The sequence below is a fragment of the Nerophis lumbriciformis genome, linkage group LG01, assembly GCF_033978685.3.
Source record: "Nerophis lumbriciformis linkage group LG01, RoL_Nlum_v2.1, whole genome shotgun sequence".
NCBI lineage: Eukaryota > Metazoa > Chordata > Actinopteri > Syngnathiformes > Syngnathidae > Nerophis > Nerophis lumbriciformis.
Window position 1 is genome coordinate 36,428,810 of NC_084548.2, and position 25,120 is coordinate 36,453,929.

Sequence of the window (25,120 nt, forward strand, 5' to 3'; positions counted from 1 at the left end):
GTGTGTGTGTGTGTGTGTGTGTGTGTGTGTGTGTGTGTGTGTGTGTGTGTGTGTGTGTGTGTGTGTGTGTGTGTGTGTGTGTGTGTGTGTGTGTGTGTGTGTGTGTGTGTGTGTGTATATATATATATATATATATATATATATATGTATATATATATATATACCGTATTTTTCGGACTATAAGTCGCCCCGGAGTATAAGTCGCATCGGCCGAAAATGCACAATAAAGAAGAAAAAAACATATACCGTATTTTCCGCACCATAAGGCGCCCTGGGTTAAAAGCCGCGCCTTCAATGAACGGCATATTTCAAAACTTTGTCCACCTATAAGCCGCCCGGTGTTGTAAGCCCGATCTAACTGCGCTAAAGTACCAACCTCGTCATGTCCGTTGTGTCCTGAGCAAGACACTTCACCCTTGCTCCTGATGAGTGCTGGTTAGCGCCTTGCATGGCAGCTCCCTCCATCAGTGTGTGAATGTGTGTGTGAATGGGTAAATGTGGAAGTAGTGTCAAAGCGCTTTGAGTACATTGAAGGTAGAAAAGCGCTATACAAGTACAACCCATAAAGGAATGTCAAAAAAACAGTCAGATAGGTCAGTCAAACTTTAATAATATATTAAAAACCAGCGTTCTAACAACTCTGTTCACTCCCAAAATGTACGCAAATGTGCAATCACAAACATACGTATATCAACATGGACAGAGCTGCGTGAAAAAAGCCACCCGGCCTCTTCGCGTAAACTTAAACTTACCTTAACCACTCGCTCATCTTTTCTTCATCCATCCCTTCGAGTTAGCTTTTATGATGACGCCGGCTGGAAAGGTCTCTTTTGGCAAGGTCTTCCTTTTGAATATCACCATGGGTGGAAGTTCCATTAGCATGGCAAGCTAGAACCACAGTGAAGGATGACTTCTCATTCCCTGTGGTGCGAATATTCACCGTACGTGCTCCCGTTCCACAGTGCGGTTCACAGGAATATCAGTTGCTGTGAAATACGGTAGTAATCCGTGTGCGGATGGAGAGATTGCGTCATTTCATGAACCGGATCCTTGTCGCTTTGTAGGAGCCATTTTGTGGTCTTTACAGATGTAAACACACAAAGGAAATGAAACGTATGGTGATATCCGCGCGCTTTTTCTTCTTCTACGCGGGCGGGTGGTTGCTTACAGTAGAAGAAGAAGCGCTTCCTGTTCTATGGGGGCGGGTGCTTACCTTGGCGGTTGCTTGCGTAGAAGAAGAAGCGCTTCCTGTTCTACCGGGAAAAAAGATGGCGGCTGTTTACCGAAGTTGCGAGACCGAAACTTTATGAAAATGAATCTTAATATGTATCCATATATAAAGCGCACCGGGTTAAAAGCCGCACTGTCAGCTTTTGAGTAAATTTGTGGTTTTTAGGTGCGGCTAATAGTGCGGAAAATACGGTATACGCCGCACTGGAGTATAAGTCGCAAATCCAACACCAAGAATAGACATTTGGAAGGCAATTTAAAATAAATAAAGAATAGTGAACAACAGGCTGAATAAGTGTACACCATATGACGCACAAATAACCAACTGAGAACGTGCCTGGTATGTTAACGCAACACATCATGGCAAGAGTCATTCAAATAACTATAACATATAGAACATGCTATACTAGGGGTGGGCAATTAATTTTTACCGGGGGCCGCATGAGCAACCCGAGCACTGCTTGACGGCCACATCGACAATATTTTCAATTAAATTTTGCTCAATATTATTTTTGATATACCGTAAGATAAATAATAATAATTATTATTATTATTAATAATAATAATAATTTCATTTAACCTAACTTAACTTTATACAAAAGCAGATTGCTTTTGATGGTTTTATTTTTAACACTGTCTTACACTACACTTCCTGATGTATAATACAATGCAAAAATGTCAATTTCTGCACAGGGTTAATTTAAAGTTTATCCTGCATCCAGATTTGGACAACCATCAGTTGTCACACCTGCCAGCTTGTCCCATTTCAGTCCCAACATGTCCAAACACGCATTTACATATGTGAACAAGTCATTACCTGTGGTTGTCTCTTTAATTGACTGCATGGCTGCCAGCTACTCCGTAATTTGAAAGTCTGCAGTTATCCCACATAAGAAGATGAGTAGTTGGGCGGTGTTACGTACATCGCAGCTCTCATCCAAAGCCAGCGAAAAACAGTCACAGTCGGCCGTTCTGTTCTTCAGCTGAAGCTCCAAGTTTCCGGGCATATCAGCGCAACAGAGTCCAATAAGCACTCCTTAATAAACTCTCCGTCAGAAAACGCCTTACTTTTTCTGGCGATTTTGTGAGAAATGACGAAACTTGTCCTGACGGCTGCATCTCTTGGGGTGTGAAATATGGCAAAAAGCCCTTGTTGGGTTTGCAGTTTTACCATCAACGCATCAGCCTCCCTTGCGCGCGCTTCATCAGACAGAGTCCGGTATTTTTCCTCGTGCTTCGTTGTGTAGTGGCGATTCAAAATATATTCTTTAAACACAGCAACCTGTGTACCACAAATTAAGCACACGGCTTTACCTTTAATTTCTGTAAAGAAATACTTGGCAGTCCATGTCTTGTTGAAAACACGCCATTCGTCATCATTTCTTTTTTTAGCGTGAGCTGACATCTCGGGGATAACCGTGCATCACTTGTCCCTGTGCATCTTCACTCACAGGTTACACCCGGACATACGCCCATAAATAACAATTTTCAAAATAAAAGCAGCACAGTTGTATTGCACGCACAACATAGATGTTTTTTAAAATTGATTTTGTAATTTGTGATTGCCGCTGTTCACATTTACTCACAATCACACACACGCATACGTCCACACAGAAGTAATACAACTAACGCTTTTCAAAACAAAAGCAGCACCATTGTATTGCACACTCGACATAGATAGTTTTTTAAATTTATTTTGTAATTTATGATTGGCCTCACGCGGGCTGGACAGGGACGCACAAAGGGCCGGATGTCGGCCGCCGAATTCCCAGGTCTGTGCTATACGTTTATCAAACAATCTGTCACTCCCGATCGCTAAATTCGATGAAATCTTCCTCCCCGGTGTCGCCTCTGGTATGTCCTTTCTTTCTGCTGCTCGATTGCCGTTCTCTGCTGCATATTCCACTACGTCCAGCTTGTAATCTGCAGTATATGATTTCCTTTTCGGTGACATTTTAGTTCAGCCCTTCTCAGTTTTTATAAGTTACCGCCAATTTTGATGTGATCCATTTTAATAGCTACGGCAGTAGCATATAGCAGATAGCATCCCATAGCCCACAATGCACTTCTGCCATGACCCTCCCCCGCCAAATTCTTATTGGTTGACGTGTGAGTGACGATTACTGACGTGTGTGTGACGATTGCTGCCATTTGCTTAGTCTCTTCCATCCATCCATCTATTATTCCCTTCGGGGTCGCGGGGGGCGCTGGAGCCTATCTCAGCTTCAATCGGGCAGAAGGCGGTGTACACCCTGGAAAAGTCGCCACCTCATCGCAGGGCCAACACAGATAGACAGACAACATTCACACTCACATTCACACACTAGGGCGAATGAGATAAATAATATTATTTGATATTTTACGGTAATGTGTTAATTATTTCACACATAAGTCGCTCCGGAGTATATGTTGCACCCACGGCCAAACTATGAAAAAAACTGCGACTTATAATCCGAAAAATACCATATATATATATATATATATATATATATATATATATATATATATATATATATATATATATATATATATATATATATATAAGAAATACTTGAAAATATATACACACCCAGCCCCCCCATCTCCCGAATTCGGAGGTCTCAAGGTTGGCAAGTATGAATGGGATTCATCTATTCTGCCTAAAAAACCCTCTAAATATATCCAAAAACCACCAACGATATGCCTTGGCGTGTATATTAACAAAGTATTAGAGACATTGTTATTGTAGTAGCTAACACAGAGGCTGTATTTTTATTAACACTGCGCCTTGATCAAAGAGGTAACTCTAGCTCTTGACCTACTGAGCTGCTGCTGCAGCTCCTATTATTAATAGCAGGACCGAGTTTATTTTCTTATGCTTCTCTGGAAGGACAGAATAAACTCTATGTGGTTCGCTTAATTACAACTTCCCTTATCACATGATTACGCGCAGACTCGCGAGATCTCGTAAAAGTCAGAATGGTGGTGGGGATTGCGAGACTCTGGATGGCGGTGCTGTTCTCTGATGATTTTGTACAGCAACTGTTCAGCATGTAATTGAAATCCGGGGTGAGGATTATGATGAATTCATCATCTAAACGGTTTAACGCAAGTGCTCAAAGATATAAACATCCCATTAGTTGGCATCCCAGTTGGAGCGGACATTGTACAGTAACTGGTTGTTTTATAATGTCCGTAGTTTGTATTTGTTGTTTAACACTTAGCAATACCGCTACATGATGCTTGGTGTTTCACTAGAGTTGGATTGGCCTAGGACCCAGCTTGTAAAGCCTGTAGTTCACCATCGTTATATTCAGGCTCAAAAAAATAAGGTTGTGGATCATTTATCCTTAAGTAGTTCTCATGAAGTCTGTCATGATTAGTGGTAGTTAGTTGTTGACAGAAATGGTGAACTTTGTGATGACCTCTGTGAAATCAATTGCCCAAAAATAAAAGTTCTGGCAATGCTTAAAATGACCAAAATATGTAAATGTGATATGTTATTATGAATATGCTTGTTAATTAATTACATACATACTAATAGAATGTTTATAAAACATTGATGGATGTTTTTAGATGTCTTTTCAGAGGGCTTTATAGGCGGGACAGATTAAAACCTCACTGCTTACATAGTTTGCTGCCTCTTGCTAGCAGTTTTTCAGTAGTTAAAATGCACAAAAAAAGAGTCACATGTGCTTCTGTCTCATATAGAAGTACTGTCTCACTCGAGGTAGAAGACATATTAAATATTGTTCTGGCTTCTTAAGATCCGTATTATTTTCTTTTGAGTGTCTAAAATGTTTATCTTATTCCGTTTTAATTTGTAAAAGTATTTTATGATAAAGAAAAAACAGTTGTTGGGGTGCTTTACTTTCAGTTAATGTTGTGCTTCTCAATTATTTTCTGTTACGCCCCCCCTAGGGAGAAGAAAACATTTAGCTCAGCCGCGACTATAAGTAGTATAATTTCTCTATAAAAGTGTTCTAAGTACAACTCTGCATAACATTGTATCCTTATTAACGTTAAAGGGACGGCGTGGCGCAGTGGAAGAGTGGCCGTGCGCGACCCGAGGGTCCCTGGTTCAATCCCCACCTAGTACCAACCTCGTCATGTCCGTTGTGTCCTGAGCAAGACACTTCACCCTTGCTCCTGATGGGTGCTGGTTAGCGCCTTGCATGGCAGCTCCCTTCATCAGTGTGTGAATGGGTAAATGTGGAAGTAGTGTCAAAGCGCTTTGAGTACCTTGAAGGTAGAAAAGCGCTATACAAGTACAACCCATTTAATCATTTATCATTTAAAGAAATAAGAAAGAAATGTAGGTCATCCTACATTGTAATAACTTTATTGACATTGTTTTTAGTCTGTAACAGAAAAGATTTAAAGTCCATCAATTTGCTTGAAAATAAAACAATTACATCTATTTAAACTATTAACATTGTTTGACCGACTTGAACCAATTGAGAATGAAAAATGTAAGTAAATAAAGTCAATAAATAATAATACATTAAAATTTTTCAGCAAATTAACTCAGCAGCTTAATATATAAAACACTCTAATGTACAAAAAAATTAATTAAACAATTAATTAATTAAAAACTTTTTTTTATTTTGTTATTAATATGCGGAAGTCAGATTAATGGCAACAATGAGCACATTTTGTGGTGCACAGCTTTTCCAAGCGGGGTTTGAAGCATGATACTGCATGGTACTGATAAAGCATGTTCCCCGGGGTCACACGCGCACTCCCTGGCATTGCACTGCACCCTCCCAGGGGATCCGCCCCACTATGTGAGAAAGACTGAGTTAATGTGGCAAGTTTACTTCCTATTGTCATTATTCCTTTAGGTATAGATCGATTACTTTGTGCTAAGAGAGCACAGCCTGTAGATTCAATGTGCACAATCTAATAGCTTAGTTACTCAGACAGGAGTTTGTTTATTAGGCCTAATTCGATCATTTTTTCAGCATCTATAACTGTCATGTACATGCATGTTTACGGGCTTCAAAAGCATTCACTCTTTGCATCGGTTTCTTTGCAAAGGTAAATAAATAATGATAAATGGGTTGTACTTGTATAGCGCTTTTCTACCTTCAAGGTACTCAAAGCGCTTTGACACTACTTCCACATTTACCCATTCACACACACATTCACACACTGATGGAGGGAGCTGCCATGCAAGGCGCTAACCAGCACCCATCAGGAGCAAGGGTGAAGTGTCTTGCTCAGGACACAACGGACATGACGAGGTTGGTATTAGGTGGGGATTGAACCAGGGACCCTCGGGTCGCGCACGGCCATTCTTCCACTGCGCCACGCCGTCCCTAGGTCAACAACTTTTATTTATCTTAAATAAGTAAACAAACAAAAAAATAAAATAAAACCGCTATTATCAAAAGTTTTACTTCAATTGCATTTTTTTCCCTAGTTGGAAAAGACGTTTGTTTTAAATAGATTTTTTTGTTGTTGTTGCTATCACTTTCTAACAAATTCGACATACTGGCCCATTCTTCTGTGTTGAAGGGCTCTTCTTACTTATTCGGTTTAAAACCAGAATATTTCCATTCATGGACATTTGGCTTTGTAGTCATCTTTTTTCCTCATGATTTTTGTTACGTTGCGGTGCTTCTCACTAGCGACTAGAGAGACTCTTGTGCATGTGTGCAACGTTTCGCCCACAGAGACAAAGATTATGTAGGGATGACAAGAGGATTCACTCTGTTTATTTAATTATGCTATTGAGTAAACACACTCAGGTGCTGAGAGCAATGCACAGAGTGAAACCTCTTGCAGCCTGTTTAAAAACAACAGACGAAGAAAACAAACGGACACACACGGACAATCGGATGTGGCAATTTATTGATGCCAGCAAAGTTATTGGGTTAATTTTCATTTACTATTTTATTAATTGATTTATTAGCTCAGGTCTAATCAGAAAAGTGTGAGAATGTGTTTGAGGGAGGTAGGATGGAGAGCTGAAGGAAGCGTGAGAGTGTGTTGCAGGATGCATTTTCTCATCTCCTTCAATAATGTGATACCTCCTGGCTACCTCCTTACTTCCGGCATCTGCTTAAAAAGGCCCCTATAAGTTTGACACAAAGAGCTGAGAGAGCAGTGTAAAACAGATCAACCTGTCAAAGGCATCTTCCTTTTAGCGGAAGTCTGTTGGCTTTTATAAGGGGTTCGAAGAAAAGTAAAAAGAAGAACAGCTTGGTGAAATTCACTGTGTGAAGACTTAGCTGGGTTTTAAAAAAACTCCAAAAAACCTGCACACCTTTACACAAGCAAATGTGGTGTGTAGGCGACAAAACACAGGAAGTGTGGTGAAGGAGCAAGAAGAGGGGCAGAAGCTGAAAACGTGTGTGTGTGTTTGAGGAGTCCACCGTTTAAGCTACCTCACAGCCCACACATGTAAATGCTGTGTTTGCTCATTAATAGGCAGGTCATAATGGCCCTGTTTGCACTGCACACCAAATCGGATTGTTTGCCCTCAGATTGAAACATTTTTTGCCAGTGTAAACGCTCCAAAGGGCTTCAAATCTGATCAGATTCAGGCCACATCAGAAAGTAGTCCTGAATCCGATCTTTTCAAGTGCGACTTCAGTCTAAATGCAATGTGACCGGAATGTGATTTTTTTCATCAGCTTTGGGCAAGATTCAGTCTCCAGCGGAAATGGATATTTCATCACAACATCGGGTTTTGTTTTTATTTAAGACAAGCTAATTTTTGGTGCATCACTTGTCAATAGTGCGTGAATAATAGGCCAATTGTAATATATGAATATATATTTTGATTTAGAAGAAATACCAATTGATGAAACAAATGGAAACAAATGAAGGACTGGATTTGACTCTGTGGCTTGTATGCGAGTTGAAAAATAAAGCTCCCGTAGATCCACGCTGATGTCCGTGTCTCCTCTACTTAACAGCCACAAAAAGATTACAACCCTCCAAAATATATTACGCTATATACATCCTTTTATACATTATATTACTTTAATTTACTTTCACGTAAAAGGTGTTGCCACTTTATTTTATTTTGTAGTAGTAGCGACTTCCTCCCGATTAACTTCCTTGGTTTTCACTTTATCGAAGTGGTTGGTTGGTTTGTTGGTGTCAGTTTATTTTGAACATGCATACAATTAAAATGTAATACATCACATATTTCCAGTTGTGCATGCAAGTGACGTCGAGGCCACATTGGGTCGACATTGGGGCCTATGTGCGTTTACACTGGAGTCTGACTGCATTTTGCTTGCAGTGTAAACAGTCAGCTGGAAAAAATCAGATCTCAACAAAATCCAATTTAGGCCACTTTGGCCTGCATTGTAAACATAGTCAATGACTATGTTTACACTGCAAAATCCGATTTTTTTAAATAATTTTTTTCCAGCTGACTGTTAAGAGAACAAGTATAATGTGATCTTTATCAGACTCCAGCATAAACATGCACAGACCCCAATGTGGCTTCGACATCACTTGCATGCGCAGTTTGATCAAGTGGAAACAAAAAGGAAGTTGACCGGAACAAGAAGTGACCCGGAACAACACAAAAAGATGAGTGGTGTACACTGACCTGTTTGCCTGCTCGATAGAGAACCAATAAAATGTTTAACTTTGGTGTCCAGTGTAAACGGAGCCATAGAAGCAGACATCATTGTCTTTAATATGGCAAGGATTTTTTTCCGCCGTCAATTTTATAATCTACAAAAATCATGATAGGCATCGGCATCAACAGTGTCAGAAGTGCCTGACACTTGGTTTTCCCAGGTCTTTCTGGTATACCATTATGCAAGATAATAAAATATTGCCTGTCTTCCTTTTTTGCTTTTGTAACCTAGTGTGCCATATTTTTAATGATTTGTATATGTCTGATGTGTTAACTTCAAGTGTGATATTTGGAACTAACATCAGGATTCAACTTCCTCCAAGCCCCCAACCCACCCTCTCATATTTTTTAATATTGTTGCCATTCTTTGAAGGGCCCACTCAAATAACACTGAATTAGTAATCTTACTCTTGATTTGAATCATATTCAATAATTATATCTAACCTATCGGTACTTACAGTTTACAACCATGTCCAATGATATGAAACAATATGTTAATCACAAAGGTTATTATCAAGGCTTAGGTCAGGCTGTTTACAAAAATAAATACTAATCAAATACAGTGCAAAAGAAGGGACTTCTAAAAACTGATGAAAAATAAACTTACATCCAATAATGCAATGCTAAAAATATACATTTAAACTATATTGATAATAAATAATAACAATAATGTTTGTTAACTAAACTGTCTATTAAATTAAAGTGCAAATGAAAATGCAGTTTCACCACTTTAGTCATAATTTTTGCGCTAAAGAAACTTTTTTATAACTACGTTCACACTGCAGGCCAAAGTGGCCCAAATTAGATTTTTTCAAAATCTTATTTTTTCTGACTTTAGCTCCAGACTTCTTCGGTTTGTTTGATATTGTCATTACTGCCACAAATGGTGAAAAAGTGTATTACAACTGTCTACGGCTGAGAAACAGATATTTTTGGCGGCCCTCTGAAGGGCAATCGTGGCCCAACAACAGGTCCCGGCCCCTATGGTTAATAAACACTTGACTAGATAATATGTATTGGAAATGCTTTGGTGTGCATTTTGCGTTAATTTTGCTCCACAGTCACATTTATAACCGTATAATTGTTTGTGGAAGTGTCTCTAGAATGCGTCCATGTCCTGCTCTCTTTTCAAGGGTATCAAAATGTATATTTTGAAAATAGTCAGTGTTAAATATATATCTTGAAGAAGACATGTCACCGCTACTTTTTTTTCTGGTCAATGCCAAAATAAACTTTGTAAACATTATATTGATTTGGCAGTCACATTATTAGGTACACCTGCCCACTTTCCCCATCTTTGTAGTGGTCAAAATGTCATGGACAAATATACACCAAAGTATTTATTTTATGGTAACAATGTTAATAGACATACAGCAGGCGTGAAGGCATGAAAGAAGAATACATAAGCTTCTGAAGCAGCAGTCTTGCTTAGCAAAGGGGGAGGAGGCTTGCTGACACAGCATCTCCAAAAGGACCACATACCGTATGTTCATTTGTCAATCTTCGACGTCACAAATGTCCCACTGTTAAGAAAATACTCCAAAACCCAGCGATCAAAGCCTTCCAAAACTACATGCAAACTCACGTCCAAATGCATGACTCTTGACTTGAGGCTTTGGCATTGTTTAACTCGACATCAAAAGTCAGAAAAGCGGAAAATCATCATAGGTCCCCTTTAAACCTACCTGTGTTTGCATGGACATCCGACAAAAACTCATTTTTCATGTGTGTGTTTCCTCTACAGTCGACATCCGAGAAATCAAGGAGATACGACCTGGACAGAAGTCTCGCGACTTTGAGCGTTATATGGAGGATTCTGCTGCACGACTTGATCAAGCTCACGGCTTTGTCATTTTGTATGGGACAGAGTTTCGCCTCAAATCACTCAGCCTTGCAGGTATGCACTTGCAGAATTGTTTTAAATATGTTAACAGGAATTCCATCATAAGCATTACCATAGTTTTTATGTTTATGATTTTTGTATGTGTGTGTTACTTTGATGTTTACATGACTTGTGAACAAAATAGCAACATCTGATGAGGAGATGACAATGTGGGTGAAGGGGTTAAACTGGCTTGTGGCTGATACACTGAAGTCCCCAACACCCCTTCAAATAGAGAGGTAAGGAAACCTAATGAAGCCGCATTCAATTCCACAGTATGCTTAAACAATGCATTATCTACACATCCCTTTTGTAATATAAAAAAAAATATATCATATCCCCTAGGTGGTTACGCAAACAGTTTTACGCCGTTGATCGCAACAGAGAAGATAGGTAAGTTGGTTCAAATTGTTCAATCATTCAACTCTCATTACATTACATAAGGATTATTATGAGAGTGTGTGCGTGTGTGCGTGAGTGTTTGCAACCTCTCAGCTACATACTGCCACTTTTTCCTGTAGCAGGAAACTGCACAGGACTTGAGGAGATGCACAGAGATGTTTGTCTGTCACTTCCTACACGACAAAGCAAGTCTGTGTGTTGCTGCTTGGGGGTTGTCTCCCCAGGCCAAAGCCTGCCGTTAAAGTGCTAAGAATATGTTTGTCTGCACGTCTCTGGACCCAGTTTACGTGCATCTCCATACTTGTGTTTGATTTTTTTTTAACCAAGCATGTGCTTGTGTCTAGGATATCCTGTAAGGATCTGAAGAACATGCTGAGCCAGGTCAACTACAGGGTGCCCAACATGAGATTCCTCCGAGAGAAACTTCCAGTAACCTCCTAATTCTCTTTCACTTGAGTTCCCTGTTTACTTCAGTATGACACTTGAGCTGAAAGACTATCACGTTTTGTCTTGTTTTCCAGGACTCTGAGTTGAGGAATGGAGAAGTGTCTTTCAGCCAGTTTGCCCAGCTCTATCGCAACCTAATGTTTGATGCTCAGAAGAATGTAAGTTTACACAATGCGTTTTGTCATGGGTCCATCATGGCAACACAGACATGGCTTAATCCATGCATCCCGTCGACCATCCACCCCCACAATCCGATACCATTTCCAAAGCATGCTTCCTCCCCCATTTGTCTGTTCTCAAATGACTGCAAGATCAATACAGTCCAGTTAAAACTCACCAAGCCCTTCTGGTGAAGGCCATTAGGGCATAAATAATCATGCACAAATGAGGAGAAAGCATGCTCGGGTCAGATTTAAACAAACAAAAAAAAAGGATTATTTTGGTGCTTGTCATGACAATCTCACACTAGCTGTTTTGTGCCTATCGTCAGGCTTCAAATTACTCAATTGAATTAACTTAATTTTCCTCCTTGCGCCTTCTTTTAGCTGGAGATTCCGTTTTTGCAGAGGTAGGCCAAAACTAGGCTAATAAGCCAATTTTCAGCATCATGACAGATGTGTGCTTACTGAAGCAGTACTTTCCCTGCCAGGTTCATTGACAGACCAGAACAAAGGATCTCCCTTGAAGACTATAAAAGCTTCCTATTAGAATCTCAGATGGTAATAATCTACTTGGTGCACATCTACTTTTTTTGAAGATTGTATTCCTTTCATGTGTTATTAAACATATGCTATTATTTATTATTCTTTTATAATACTGTACAGGAATTGTGGGCAGCAGACAGCAGCTTGGTTCAGGACTTTATGTTCAGCTACCTAAAAGACCCTCTCAGGGAAGTGGAACAGCCCTATTTCCTCCAAGACGAGGTACACATAATCTTTTCCTAACATTCTGTTTTGGGGCATTTTTGCTGTCTTTGTGAAAAATCTAAAATAGTTCTCACATACAATGATTTTCACAAACCCAAACATGTTGATTGTGTATGCAAGTAATGCTCAGTAATTGATACAAGTGGGCCCGAGCTTGGCCTAAACACATCCTCCCACACAATTAGAAAAGGTTACTGTGTTGGTGTTGTGCAGAAAGTGACAGATACTTTCTGTGGTCACCATAAAGCGTTGGTTGACTAAACAGTGCAGAGAACAGTGAGCAATTGTGCAAACCAGTCTATAGGAGTTGGTACAGTCTCTCAATGCATGAGGTCATATGAATGTAAAAAAAAAAAGTGCTTCATGCTGGGAAACCCTTCATTGTAAAATATTAAAATATGGATTGTATTGTTACATATTCCACACATTTTCAGAACTCTTCAACCTTCAGTTTCAAGTTAAATAAAGTACAACTTTGCTCTTTTTTTTTTTTAGGAAATATCCCATTGATAAGTGAAACAAACAAACAAAATACCTGTTTTACAAAACTTTAAGCCCAAATTGCTATGTGGTAGTAGTCATGTGTGCTGGATATTTTACTGTTATTTTGCAAATGTATCGATATCTGCAAGTATGTAAGTCAAAGTTTGCTCGTTTAAGAACATTTCGAATCCATAACTGATGTGTGTGTGATATGGTAATTTGTTTTCTTGTATCTTTTGATCTTGCCTTTATAGTTTCTGACATACTTGTTCTCCAAAGAGAACACCATCTGGGATTCTTCCCTGGACCAAGTGTGTCCAGAGAATATGAACAACCCCTTGTCGCATTACTGGATCTCCTCTTCACACAACACGTAAGGATTGAGATTCAGAACTTTAATGTAAAAATACTCTGTCTGTTTAGATTGTGTCAAATGTCCAAACAAGCTGATGGATCAAATGAACTCTAAAAAATTAATTTGCTTAAAACTTAATCAATCAGAAGGTTTTTTCCACTGACGTCCCCCAATCAGATAAAAATGGAATACTCAGCACCCATGTTCGAAAATGAGAGGTCTGTATTTTGCAGGAAAATTATTTTTCCTTCAATTGAAAATGGTGTGAAAGGCAGTTCATATGTGAACCTTGTGTACTAAATACCAAACAATACTCATTGAAACAGCAGAATGAGAACTTTCAGGTGTTGTCTGAAGTGTTTACACAGGTCAAAAAAGGAAAATGATGAATGGCAGAATGATGTTTGTGTGCGAGTGCCTCAGAGTGTAAGGGGTATGCATACTTTTGACACTTCTCATGCTTATTTTTAGCTACCTGACAGGAGACCAGTTTTCCAGTGAGTCGTCTCTGGAGGCGTATGCTCGCTGTCTAAGGATGGGCTGCCGATGTATTGAATGTGAGTAAACACACACATTGTACCCACAAATTAAAAAATGTATACTGTAAAAGACTATACTATATTCAATGTTGTGATGAAGAGTCCAAGTATTTTTTTTTTAGAAAGGACATTGCATGTTGATGAACATTTCTCTACAGTTTTCAATGAAATGTAAACACCAGATTCTTGCCAAATTATTTTCCATCTGTAGTCAGTAGACAGGGTTAAAACATTACAAGTAGATAAAAACCACAATGATACATAATACAATACAGATAAGTAAAAGTATAGTACTCTTAGATAATTCATCGAAATCATACTTAAGCACCCACCCACACAATTTCATACACTACCATATTTGTAGGACAGTAACTTGGAACATTTTTGGTTTGTCTGCAGTCATTTTTTGACATTCAGCTTTACTTTTCCAGGAACCACCACGCCCTTATACTCACACATTGTTTCATAACTATTGCACGTTGTACATGACATCACATGTGAGCTTGTCAAGCAGGTTTCTATAAATTGCGTACAAAAGTTTGTTTGTCTCATAGAAAAGTAAACACAAATCATGTTGGAATTCAACTACTTACTGGTTGCATTCCAAGATTTAAATTATAGCTCTGCAATACGTCATTCATTCCATTTTCATTCCTCTTTGCAGTGTACTATTGTCGGAACTGAGTACATGCATTTGTTTTTGCAGTGGACTGCTGGGATGGTCCAGATGGAATGCCAGTCATCTACCATGGGCACACCCTCACAACAAAGATCAAGTTCTGCGATGTCTTGACCACCATCAAAGAGCATGCCTTTGTCACGTCAGAGTGAGTTTGCCAGAGTTTGTTGGTGTCTTGTTACAGGAGTCTCTGTTGATGTATGGGAAATATAATTAGATTGCACATGAAGTGTGGAGAAACAATGTAGTCTGAAGAAATTATACTGTGTGACAAAATAAGATAGTAAATGTCACCCAATTGCATTGAAAAAGGGACACATTGCAACTTTTAAGCCTGATCCTTCCTGCAGTTTCCCCATCATCCTTTCCATTGAGGACCACTGTAGTATTGTCCAACAGAGGAACATGGCCACTCACTTTAAGAAACTGTTTGGAGACATGTTGCTGACCAAAGCGGTGGATATTGCAGCAGATGGCCTGCCATCACCCAACCAGCTCAAGAAGAAGATCCTCATCAAGGTTGAGTGCCCATTGGCTTTCTTGTTTTGTTTTTCATTCAAAAAAAGGTTGTTAATCTTTTTGCACTTGGGATGTTCCAATCAGGGATGTATGTTGCCGATTCCGATACTGATTATCCATAATACCAGTCGCATGTATTGAGTGTAAAATGTTCAATGTATTTATTTTCCGTGTCATTGACTGTTTAACAATATCAGCACATTATTTTACGTATTTCCTTATTTTCTTTTATTATTATGATATGTTTTATTAACAATTATTTGAGCAAAAACAAAGTCAATATTTCACAATAACTAAACAAAATCAAAAACTAAAATCTATTATCATTTGAAACCATTTTTGTCTTCAGAGTCCTCCTGTGTCCAGGTAATTATTCTCTGAATTTGGAAACATTAATAAACTATTTTAAGAAAAGAAAATAATTGATCTAATCCTTTTAGTATACCGGTACTACTCTTAGTAACGACACCACCAATATATGAATCGATCCGTCCTCCCTTTACATGTCGCGTACTGACTGTGGCAATGCTTACACACCAACAATTGTTCTTATATTATCCTCTCTCTAGACCTGAGATGTCCAAACGTTTTGACTGGGAGGGTGCGGGGGTGCATTGGGATAAAAAAAATTGTCCGGGGGCCGAAAGCAGACTGCATGTAAAGTAACAATATATGCGTGTATATACAAACATACAGTATGTAGACAATACACATATATGTGTACATATACACATATTATACATATTATTATAATCTATTATAATAACATTTATATGCATACAATATATACAGTATATATATGTGTGTGTGTGTGTGTGCGTGCGTGCGTGTGTGCATGTGTGCGTGCGTGCATGCGTGTGTGCGTGTATATATTCACACATATATGTTCACACAATGTATATACAAAATATATATTCATACAGTTCTGAACTGTTGTGATATAGATATTAAATATATGTAATGTAAGTAGATAAAGAATATATAATTTAACATTTAAATCACTATACTAACTTCAGTTGTAGTTACAATTTTATACAAACCTTCTGTTTTTTATTATTTGTTCCAACTCTGTGTGGTGTCTTATTCAGATCAAGTACCTGTGCGCTCATGCTGTTCACGTTTATACAGCTGTTTTTACACTAAAGCGGCAATCACAATCATTTGTCTGCATATTAATTTCATACCAAAATGAAGAGAGAAGTTTGCCAAACATGTAATAATACAGTACAACCTGCGGTAAAGCCCCATGTTTTAGGGTACTCGCCAATACGCTGTAGTATGGACATGCGCGCGCACACACAAATACGCACAATGTTTTTTTTTCGCAACACAGCCATGTGTTGATTGTGACGTAACAACAATTATTTGTACAAAAATAAAGAATGTAGGATTTACAATTTTATCAGGAAATGATCTGAGACAGGGAATAGCTAACAGATTGAACAACAACACATAACTGTTAACACAACGCCCTCGCCCCTCATAACCTTGACAACACTGCAATACAAAGTATCAACAATAAAACATCGACCTTAAAGATTATGCGAATGTTCGACTCCTACCTTGTTTACCTCCTTGAAGATGTCCGGAAAGGTTTGTATTCAATCAGAAATATCAAGGAGCTAAAATAAGCCAAACATAGCAAAATGTTGAGTGTTTTGCATATTACCCATCATGCTTTGTAGTGTATATTTATTTGGGTGTAATTTTAAATTGTCTATGCAGCTGCTGCTTAGACATTTTTTATAATGTGTACAAAGTTAAGTGAGCAGGTTGAGTGTTGACTTTCTATGTTAGTTTTGAGTTTACTTGCACTATGAGCTGGAAAGGTTGTTTGGATTGAGTCATATACATTGATGCTATACTCAGGACATTTAAAGTAAAACTCATAGTAATTGACCAAAATTACTAATGTTTCCACTCGATGATGATATGTTTGCAGCAATTAGATTGGGTAAGGTAATTAATATTAAACTTGAGACATATCGCAGGTTAGACATCCTATTTAACATATGATGTCTCACGACTAGAGATGTCCGATAAATGCGTTAAAATGTAATATCGGAAATTGTCCGTATCGTTTTTTTTATTATCGGTATCGTTTTTATTTTTATTTTATTTTTATTTTTTATTAAATCAACATAAAAAACACAAGATACACTTACAATTAGTGCACCAACCCAAAAAACCTTCCTACCCCATTTACACTCATTCACACAAAAGGGTTGTTTCTTTCTGTTATTAATATTCTGGTTCCTACATGATATGTCAATATATATCAATACAGTCTGCAAGGGATACAGTCCGTAAGCACACATGATTGTGCGTGCTGCTGGTCCACTAATAGTAATAACCTTTAACAGTTAATTTGACTAATTTTCATTAATTACTAGTTTCAATGTAACTGTTTTTATATTGTTTTACTTTCTTTTTTATTCAAGAAAATGTTTTTAATTTATTTATCTTATTTTATTTTATAATTTTTTTTTAAAAGTACCTTATCTTCACCATACCTGGTTGTCCAAATTAGGCATAATAATGTAACTGTATATATCGGTTGATATCGGTATCGGTTGATATCGGTATCGGTAATTAAAGAGTTGGACAATATCGGAATATCGGATATCGGCAAAACGCCATTATCGGACATCCCTACTCACGACTCATCGTAGTTTAGGCACCCCTGCTCTAAGCTATAATTAATGGCTCGCTGGTTTAGCGGCTAGCTTTGTTATTAGCATGCCAGCTCCTTCTTGCTCTCTGGGTGTAACATGTTTAACCTGGTCCTAATACTTGATTATGCTGCTTGATAATGATACTTAAGATATTAAGGAATGCAGTTTATATGCTGTATATGGAGATACATAGTTAGCTGTTAGCTTGTCAGCCGGGGGACTAAAAATAAATACAATATTAGCCAGAGGGATGGCCATTACTTACTTTTTTAAGATAATTGTTTGATACTGATCAGTGGTGGATTGATCAGCACATCCCTAGTTTTAACTTGTCTCTGCTGATATTTTGGGATAAAGTAATGGGTGATGTTCATCCTTCATCTCACTGCTCTCTTACGTTGAGCAGCATAAGAAGCTTGCTGAGGGCAGTGCCTACGAGGAGGTGTCCACCACTACGCCCTACTCTGAGAACGACATCAGCAACTCCATCAAAAACGGCATCCTATATTTGGAGGACCCCATTAATCATGTAACTACCCTTTGAAAGAAACTTGACATGTATCTTCTGCAACATTTCTCACACAACCCCTTTCTGAACCAGGCTTCTCAGCATTGCTGTTCCTGGTTAGATGATGGCTGCTTTTCTGTGCAACACATGGATGTTCTAAATAATTAATGTACCTCATGCATCCTGCCTCTCCTCATATACTGTCCCTCTTGCCGCAGGAGTGGTACCCTCATTTCTTTGTCCTGACCAGCAGTAAGATCTACTACTCAGAAGAGACCTCAAGTAACCAGGGTAATGATGAGGAGGAGGAGCACAGAGAGGTTAGTAGACCTGTAATGTGTTTACAGGCTTACACCAAAAAAATGCACAGGCTAGTTCAGTACTTCCTGTTCGTGGTGGACTTAAGGTGACTGTTTATTATTCGCTCCTCCTAAATGCCAGGTTTCCAATGGAATGGACCAACATGTTACAGAAAAGTGGTTTCATGGGAAGTTGGGTGCAGGGCGTGACGGGAGACAGATAGCTGAGCGGCTTCTGTCAGAGTACTGTCTGGAGACTGGCGCGCCAGATGGCTCTTTCCTGGTCCGGGAGAGTGAGACATTTGTGGGAGACTACACATTGTCTTTCTGGTATGTTCCACATGGGGAGCTCTGTAGATTCTGCAAAAATCAACATTATTGAGTTAACACACATGATTAACATTGTAGTTTACTATAAATGACTATATGCCAAATATTTTTTCTTATTTACAAAATAACAAAAAAATTTGCAAAACGTGTTTTTGTAATTAAAGATTTTTTGTGCAAACCATTTGAATGATTTAGCACTGAAGCATCACAATAATGTAGGAAACTATAACAGAAACGTCAACTCTTTGGCCCAGACCCTAAACCAAGTGGCCAGTTGATACTGCAGTGAATCAGCGCCCTCCTAAATTTGCAACTTTGCGTGTCCAAAAAATCAATAAAATCAGGTATTATCATTTTTGTTATTATTAATTAAGCTGAAATGTGAAAATGTGCGGCTTTGCTGCTGTTCAATATGATGTGGCAGTTCTGTAAACATACACACCCCACAGGTCTCATAATATGCTGCCAAAACCACCACACTTTCAAAAGGCAAACACAATTGTTTACATTTTCTATTGAATTAACATAAAACCAGGAGGATGCTCTCATTTTGCACACTCCTTGTGCACACGGTTTTATTTTGACTCATTCAATACAATTTTACCCAGACTGTCAGCCGATAAACACATACATACAGTATTGCGTCAATTGATCCATCTCTATTTTCTTTTTATCCTTCCGTCTTTCCTATTGGTATTTCCAGGCGCTCAGGACGGGTGCAGCACTGTCGCATACACTCCCGTCAAGAAGCCGGCAGCCCCAAATTCTACTTGACTGACAACCTCGTGTTTGACACACTCTTTGCCCTCATCAACCACTACCAGCAAGTGGCGCTGCGTTGCAATGAATTTGAAATGAAACTTACTGAGCCTGTGCCGCAAACCAACGCCCATGAGAGCAAAGAGTGAGTGCCCACTGGCCAGATTATAAATAATTCCAAACTGTTACTGGAATGTTTTCTTTTGTTTTATTTGTATATTTATTTTATCTACTACATTCATTGTTTAGGTTGCTAAACTGTACAGTAATTGTGGTACAGAACGTCAGGATGAAGACCAAAAGGTGTACCTGAATTTATCATATTCTTTTCGGCTGATTGTTCCAGATGGTACCATGCCAACCTTTCCAGGAGTCATGCTGAGAACATGCTGATGAGGGTTCCCAGAGATGGAGCTTTTCTTGTCAGGAAGAGGGCAGAATCCAACTCATTTGCCATTTCCTTCAGGTATGTCACTCCTATTTAATTGTTTCATGGATACAAAATGTACTTTACCACCAAGTGTGAATTAACGATGGGTTCTCACTTCTTTGTGAGCGCTTTGAGTATCTAGTTGATAGAAAAGCGCTATATAAATAAACAATTTGAAAAAAGAAAGAAAAATTATTATTTGTTGAACTCATTTGAATAGATGAATGATAATTCATCTTGAAATGACTGTAGAGTGACGTGTGTGTGGTTGACATGCAGGGCCGAGGGTAAGATTAAGCACTGCCGTGTGCAGCAGGACGGTCAGACTGTGGTGCTTGGGACTTCTGAGTTTGACAGTCTTGTAGATCTAATCAGCTACTATGAAAAGCACCCTCTGTATCGCAAAATGAAGCTGCGATATCCCATCAATGAGGACACACTGGAAAAGATCGGCACTGCTGTGAGTACCACGCTTGGGACCGACCAGAGATTTATGATTCAAAAGGTTTTTTGATAAATGCAATAATGATAAACCAACAAGAGACATTGTGTTGTCGGACAGGAGCCGGACTACGGGTCCCTGTATGAGGGGAGGAATCCAGGTTTTTACGTCGAAGCCAATCAAATGCCTACTTTTAAGGTCAGTGTCCACTGTGGAGGATTTTCCTGTCAGAAATTCCTCTTGCATTTCCATAGCCTTCTCTCTGCTTGTTACAGTGCACTGTGAGAGCAATGTATGAGTATAAAGCCCAAAGAGATGATGAACTCTCGTTCACAAAGAATGCCATCATTTCAAATGTGGATAAACAGGAAGGAGGATGGTAGATATTACATTCTTTAATCAACTCGCTATAATTATTTTTAAAATAGTGTTTTTTTCAGTTTGGTTCCTTTGATATATCAAGTAGATGCGCTTGGGAATATAATGCCAATTACCTCTTTCAGGTGGAAGGGAGACTGTCTAGGGAAGAAGCAGCTATGGTTTCCTGCAAATTATGTTGAGGAGATCAGTCCATCAGCAGCAGAGCCGGACAGAACCGTGAGGCTCAAATGCACACAACCCTATCTGCTTCTTCAGCTTCACTTGATTCACCACGGCTCCTCTTCCATGTTCAGCAGGAGATGACAGAAAACAGCCCCCTAGGAGATCTTCTAAGAGGAAGTGTGGACGTCTCCTCCTGTCAGATTGGTGAATAAATCCCACAACCCCCTGCCGTCCACACTGTGCTTCCTGTTTTGTGAGGGCAGCCTTGCTTCCAGATTATCTTCTTAAAATGTGAACTTGTTTTGCTGTCGTTTAGGTGCCTCTGCCTATTATAATATGCCCTCATTTGTTTTGATTATAACAGTTTTGTTTGTTGTTCTGCAGTATTTTAGACACTCCAGCCAGTGCACACCCATCACCCATCACCCATCATTAAATGCTTTGAGCTTCTTCTCTACCCTTAACTGGTGCTTTGGCTCCCTCCAGCGGCAGTGTTGAAATTAGACATGTACATTTCCACTACTGGATTGTACCTTCGTTCGCAAGTTGTTAACTGGAAGTAATTTTGAATTAGGCTTGGATTTGCACAGTTCTGTTTTGACTTTTGATGATCTTCGCAAGGTTTCTGCGCTATATGCTTTGTATGATGTCTCCCTGTTTGCATGGGATTACTCTGTGTACTTGAGTTTCCTCCCAAAGTCTGAAAACATGCATTGTAGGTTAAGTCAAGACTTTATGTCTCTGTGTAAAAAACAGGTTTGTATGTGCCCTGTGCTTGATTAGTGACCATTCTCAAGTGTCCCTTGCCTCTCACCCTAAGTCAGTTGGCATAGTCTCAAGTTCATCTCTGACCCTGAACAGAAAAAGTAGAGAATCAAAAAGTGAATTAATTTTAGCAACAAATGTATTTGGAAAATTACTTTTTCAGGCGGTTGGTTAAGACATTTATTTTTAGTAATTTTTTTATATTTACCGGGAGTTCTTTTTTTGTGTGTATTCCATACAGTTGTGCGTCCCGATGGAAAAGGAAGCAGGCCACATGTCTTTTCCCTGGTGCCGACGACAGCCATGCGAACAAGCCGGGTGCTGGAAGTAGCTGCGAGTAGTCTGGAAGAACTAAAGGAATGGGTGTTAAAGATCCGTGAGGTTGCGGTGACCTCTGAGGCCAAGGTGCATGTCGCATGACTCACCGTAAATACAAACACACACTTAGACTTAGACTTCCTTTATTGTCATTCAAATTTGAACTTTACAGTACAGATAAGAACAACATTTCGTTGCATTAGCTTGTTGTAGTGCAGAACAAAAGAGCAATAAGGTGCAGAAATAAATACGGTAAATAGATTACTGTACAGATAAATATATTGCACTTTTGCATATGCATCCACGTTTACGGATGTATGTTATATACGATATGCTGCTCTCAACCTGCCATGATGATTTTATCTTAGTCCTTATAACAATGTGGTTTTTTGTAGTTAGGCCGTTTTATTGTTTTGGATTGTATAATTTTGCAGTGATGTTAACAGTTGTGTATATCTGCATAGCTGGAGGAGGGTAAGATCATGGAAAGGAGGAAGAAGATTGCACTGGAGTTATCTGACCTGGTTGTCTACTGTAGGCCTGTGCCGTTTGATGAAGACAGTAAGAAGCAAGCAGTACACAGCTTTAAGTCAATGATAACACCAACACCAGTTCAATTGGGTCTTTGATTCTCTACCTGTAGAGATCGGCACAGAGCGTGCCTGTTTTCGGGACATGTCCTCTTTTCCCGAGACCAAGGCTGAGAAGTATGTCAATAAGATCAAAGGAAAGAAGTTCCTGCAATACAATCGACTACAGCTGTCCAGGATCTACCCGCGAGGCCAGAGACTGGACTCGTCTAACTACGACCCTCTGCCCATGTGGCTCTGCGGTTCGCAGCTGGTAGCGCTTAACTTCCAGACAGCAGGTATCCACCATTTTTATCAATATTTTAGACACAATAAAGGTGTGACTATTTTTATGCTCATGCTACCTTGCTCCTGTCTGGGCCTCGTACAGACAAGCCCATGCAGATGAATCAGGCATTGTTCATGCTGAACGGGAGGAGCGGCTACGTCCTCCAGCCCCCAATCATGAGGGACGACACCTTTGATCCCTTTGACAGACACACAGTGCAGAGCCTGGAGGAAGTCACTCTTCAGATTGAGGTATGTGTGATGTCATTATGTTTGTGTGTGAGATTAGATTTTATGGGTGCATCCTTTGTTCTCCACTTTAAAGGTTTTGGGCGCACGGCACCTACCGAAGCACGGGCGTGGCATTGTTTGTCCTCTGATTGAGATCGAGGTGTGTGGGGCGGAGTATGACAGCACAAAGCAAAAAACTGATTCAGAAGGTAAATATTGATTTAAAAATAAAATAAATTCCTTCCTACTTACATTCCTCCTAAAGATGCATATCTTTAGTGTGTTTCAGGCAAAGAGGATATGTTAGCATACATTCGCTAGTGTTTTAACAAACTCTTTCAATGTATTGCCATTGTGTTAAAAGCTGGTAGATATTCAAGCATTCATACCAATTCAATTGTTGGTGGAGATTATTACTGGTAAAAAAAAATTACACAGGTACCTCTGGATATGAGTACCCCAGTTTACGACTTTTTCAGGACACAAGCTGTCTCTTGGGTAATTGTTATGCTTTAGGTTACGAGCAAAAATTTGACCTACGAGCCTCCCCACCGCTAATTGGTGTAGTGAATGTCAGTGAACTCCATAAGATCTGACCAAAACATCTTACTCAATAGCGTATAGGTAGAGATAATAAGAAGAGATAGGTGTGTTTGTGTCTGTGTATCATCAGATATACAGTATTATATAAATAATGTGTGTGATGCTTTTATATAATGACAAATTACACAATATAGCATAAAGACAATAACCTCACTGAGAGGAGATCTCCTTCATAAATAAAGCACTATTGCTTACTGGCGTGTTTTAGCGCTTGCAGAACTGTGTTTATGTCCATTTTGTTTTCAGCTGTTTAAAAAAGCATAATAACTCAAAAACATGTTATCAAAACAAACTCATTGCCCAGTCATGGTATTAAAAACCTAAGGGTCTACTTAATTAATTAATGATGAAAATATATATTTATCTGCGATCAATCGCAATCATTTTGAGTTAATTGTGAACAAAATGTAATTATCGTGATTAAATAAATTAATCATTAGACAGGCTTAATAATAATAATAATAATGAGAATACAAAACCATAGAAGAGACATCATTTAACAGCGGTTCAGAAAGTGCAAACTTCAGTATATATATCACATTATAGCTCATATGTTCGATGCCTCAAACATACCTCATAGGTTTCTTACAACTTGTTTTGCTTCAGCTCTGGGGTTCAGGGAAGTACTGTAAGTGATATTTGCTCCAACACCTTCTGCTCTGCATTATTGATATGAAATATGAATCATGTGAATAGACATTGCTAATGTTGGATGGATAACACAGAAGTAAACATTTTCCATCGACCAATCAACAAGCACAGATTTCCACACTCACACAAGTATTAGTATAGTATAAGTACCGGTAAAGACATTGTGGTCTTTTACACTTATTAGCAAGCTGACTGTCTCTATCTGGTTTCTTTTTCTAGCTGATAATGGTCTGAACCCCACCTGGCCCAGAAAGCCGTTTCAGTTCTCAGTGTGCAACTCTGCCTTTGCCTTCCTGCGCTTTGTGGTCTATGAGATCGACATGTTCAGTGACCAAAACTTTCTGGCTCAGGCCACATTCCCCCTTCACGGCCTGAAGACAGGTACGCCGCAGCAGCACATGAACACAACACACAGACATGCTGTTGTGTTTATTACCTCCTCCATCTTCCACTCTCATTTGCATTGTGCCAGGTTATCGGTCAGTCCCTCTGAAGAACAGCTTTAACGAGGATCTGGAGTTGGCATCCTTGTTGGTCCACATGGACATCGTCAGAGGCAGAGTAAGCATTGCTACTTAATATCACCTCTTTCTTGATCCAAATTTAAATGACGTCATTAGAGGACCTCTTACAGTGTAGTCAGGGCCGGCCCGTGGCAC

The 25,120-nt window shown here is 39.1% G+C and overlaps 1 protein-coding gene across 2 annotated transcripts in view; it reads left to right on the plus strand.

The window, feature by feature from the left end:
* The window catches only part of plcg1 (phospholipase C, gamma 1), a 37,134-nt gene that overhangs the window by 7,966 nt on the left and 4,048 nt on the right, over positions 1–25,120 (plus strand). Inside the window, exons 3-31 of one of the 2 annotated variants that reach the window (XM_061980584.1) lie at positions 10,560–10,712; positions 10,843–10,936; positions 11,043–11,090; positions 11,444–11,528; positions 11,621–11,704; positions 12,092–12,114; positions 12,196–12,265; positions 12,371–12,472; positions 13,213–13,331; positions 13,785–13,870; positions 14,559–14,679; positions 14,882–15,050; positions 18,132–18,254; positions 18,452–18,553; positions 18,675–18,862; positions 19,566–19,766; positions 19,968–20,087; positions 20,331–20,511; positions 20,614–20,691; positions 20,769–20,872; positions 20,997–21,090; positions 21,168–21,240; positions 22,043–22,206; positions 22,584–22,680; positions 22,763–22,987; positions 23,080–23,228; positions 23,302–23,416; positions 24,681–24,842; positions 24,934–25,022. In XM_061980584.1, coding sequence (XP_061836568.1) covers positions 10,560–10,712; positions 10,843–10,936; positions 11,043–11,090; positions 11,444–11,528; positions 11,621–11,704; positions 12,092–12,114; positions 12,196–12,265; positions 12,371–12,472; positions 13,213–13,331; positions 13,785–13,870; positions 14,559–14,679; positions 14,882–15,050; positions 18,132–18,254; positions 18,452–18,553; positions 18,675–18,862; positions 19,566–19,766; positions 19,968–20,087; positions 20,331–20,511; positions 20,614–20,691; positions 20,769–20,872; positions 20,997–21,090; positions 21,168–21,240; positions 22,043–22,206; positions 22,584–22,680; positions 22,763–22,987; positions 23,080–23,228; positions 23,302–23,416; positions 24,681–24,842; positions 24,934–25,022 — 3,419 coding nt within the window. The remainder of the gene's footprint in view (positions 1–10,559; positions 10,713–10,842; positions 10,937–11,042; positions 11,091–11,443; positions 11,529–11,620; positions 11,705–12,091; positions 12,115–12,195; positions 12,266–12,370; positions 12,473–13,212; positions 13,332–13,784; positions 13,871–14,558; positions 14,680–14,881; positions 15,051–18,131; positions 18,255–18,451; positions 18,554–18,674; positions 18,863–19,565; positions 19,767–19,967; positions 20,088–20,330; positions 20,512–20,613; positions 20,692–20,768; positions 20,873–20,996; positions 21,091–21,167; positions 21,241–22,042; positions 22,207–22,583; positions 22,681–22,762; positions 22,988–23,079; positions 23,229–23,301; positions 23,417–24,680; positions 24,843–24,933; positions 25,023–25,120) is intronic. The other variant, XM_061980592.1, reaches the window with a different exon arrangement.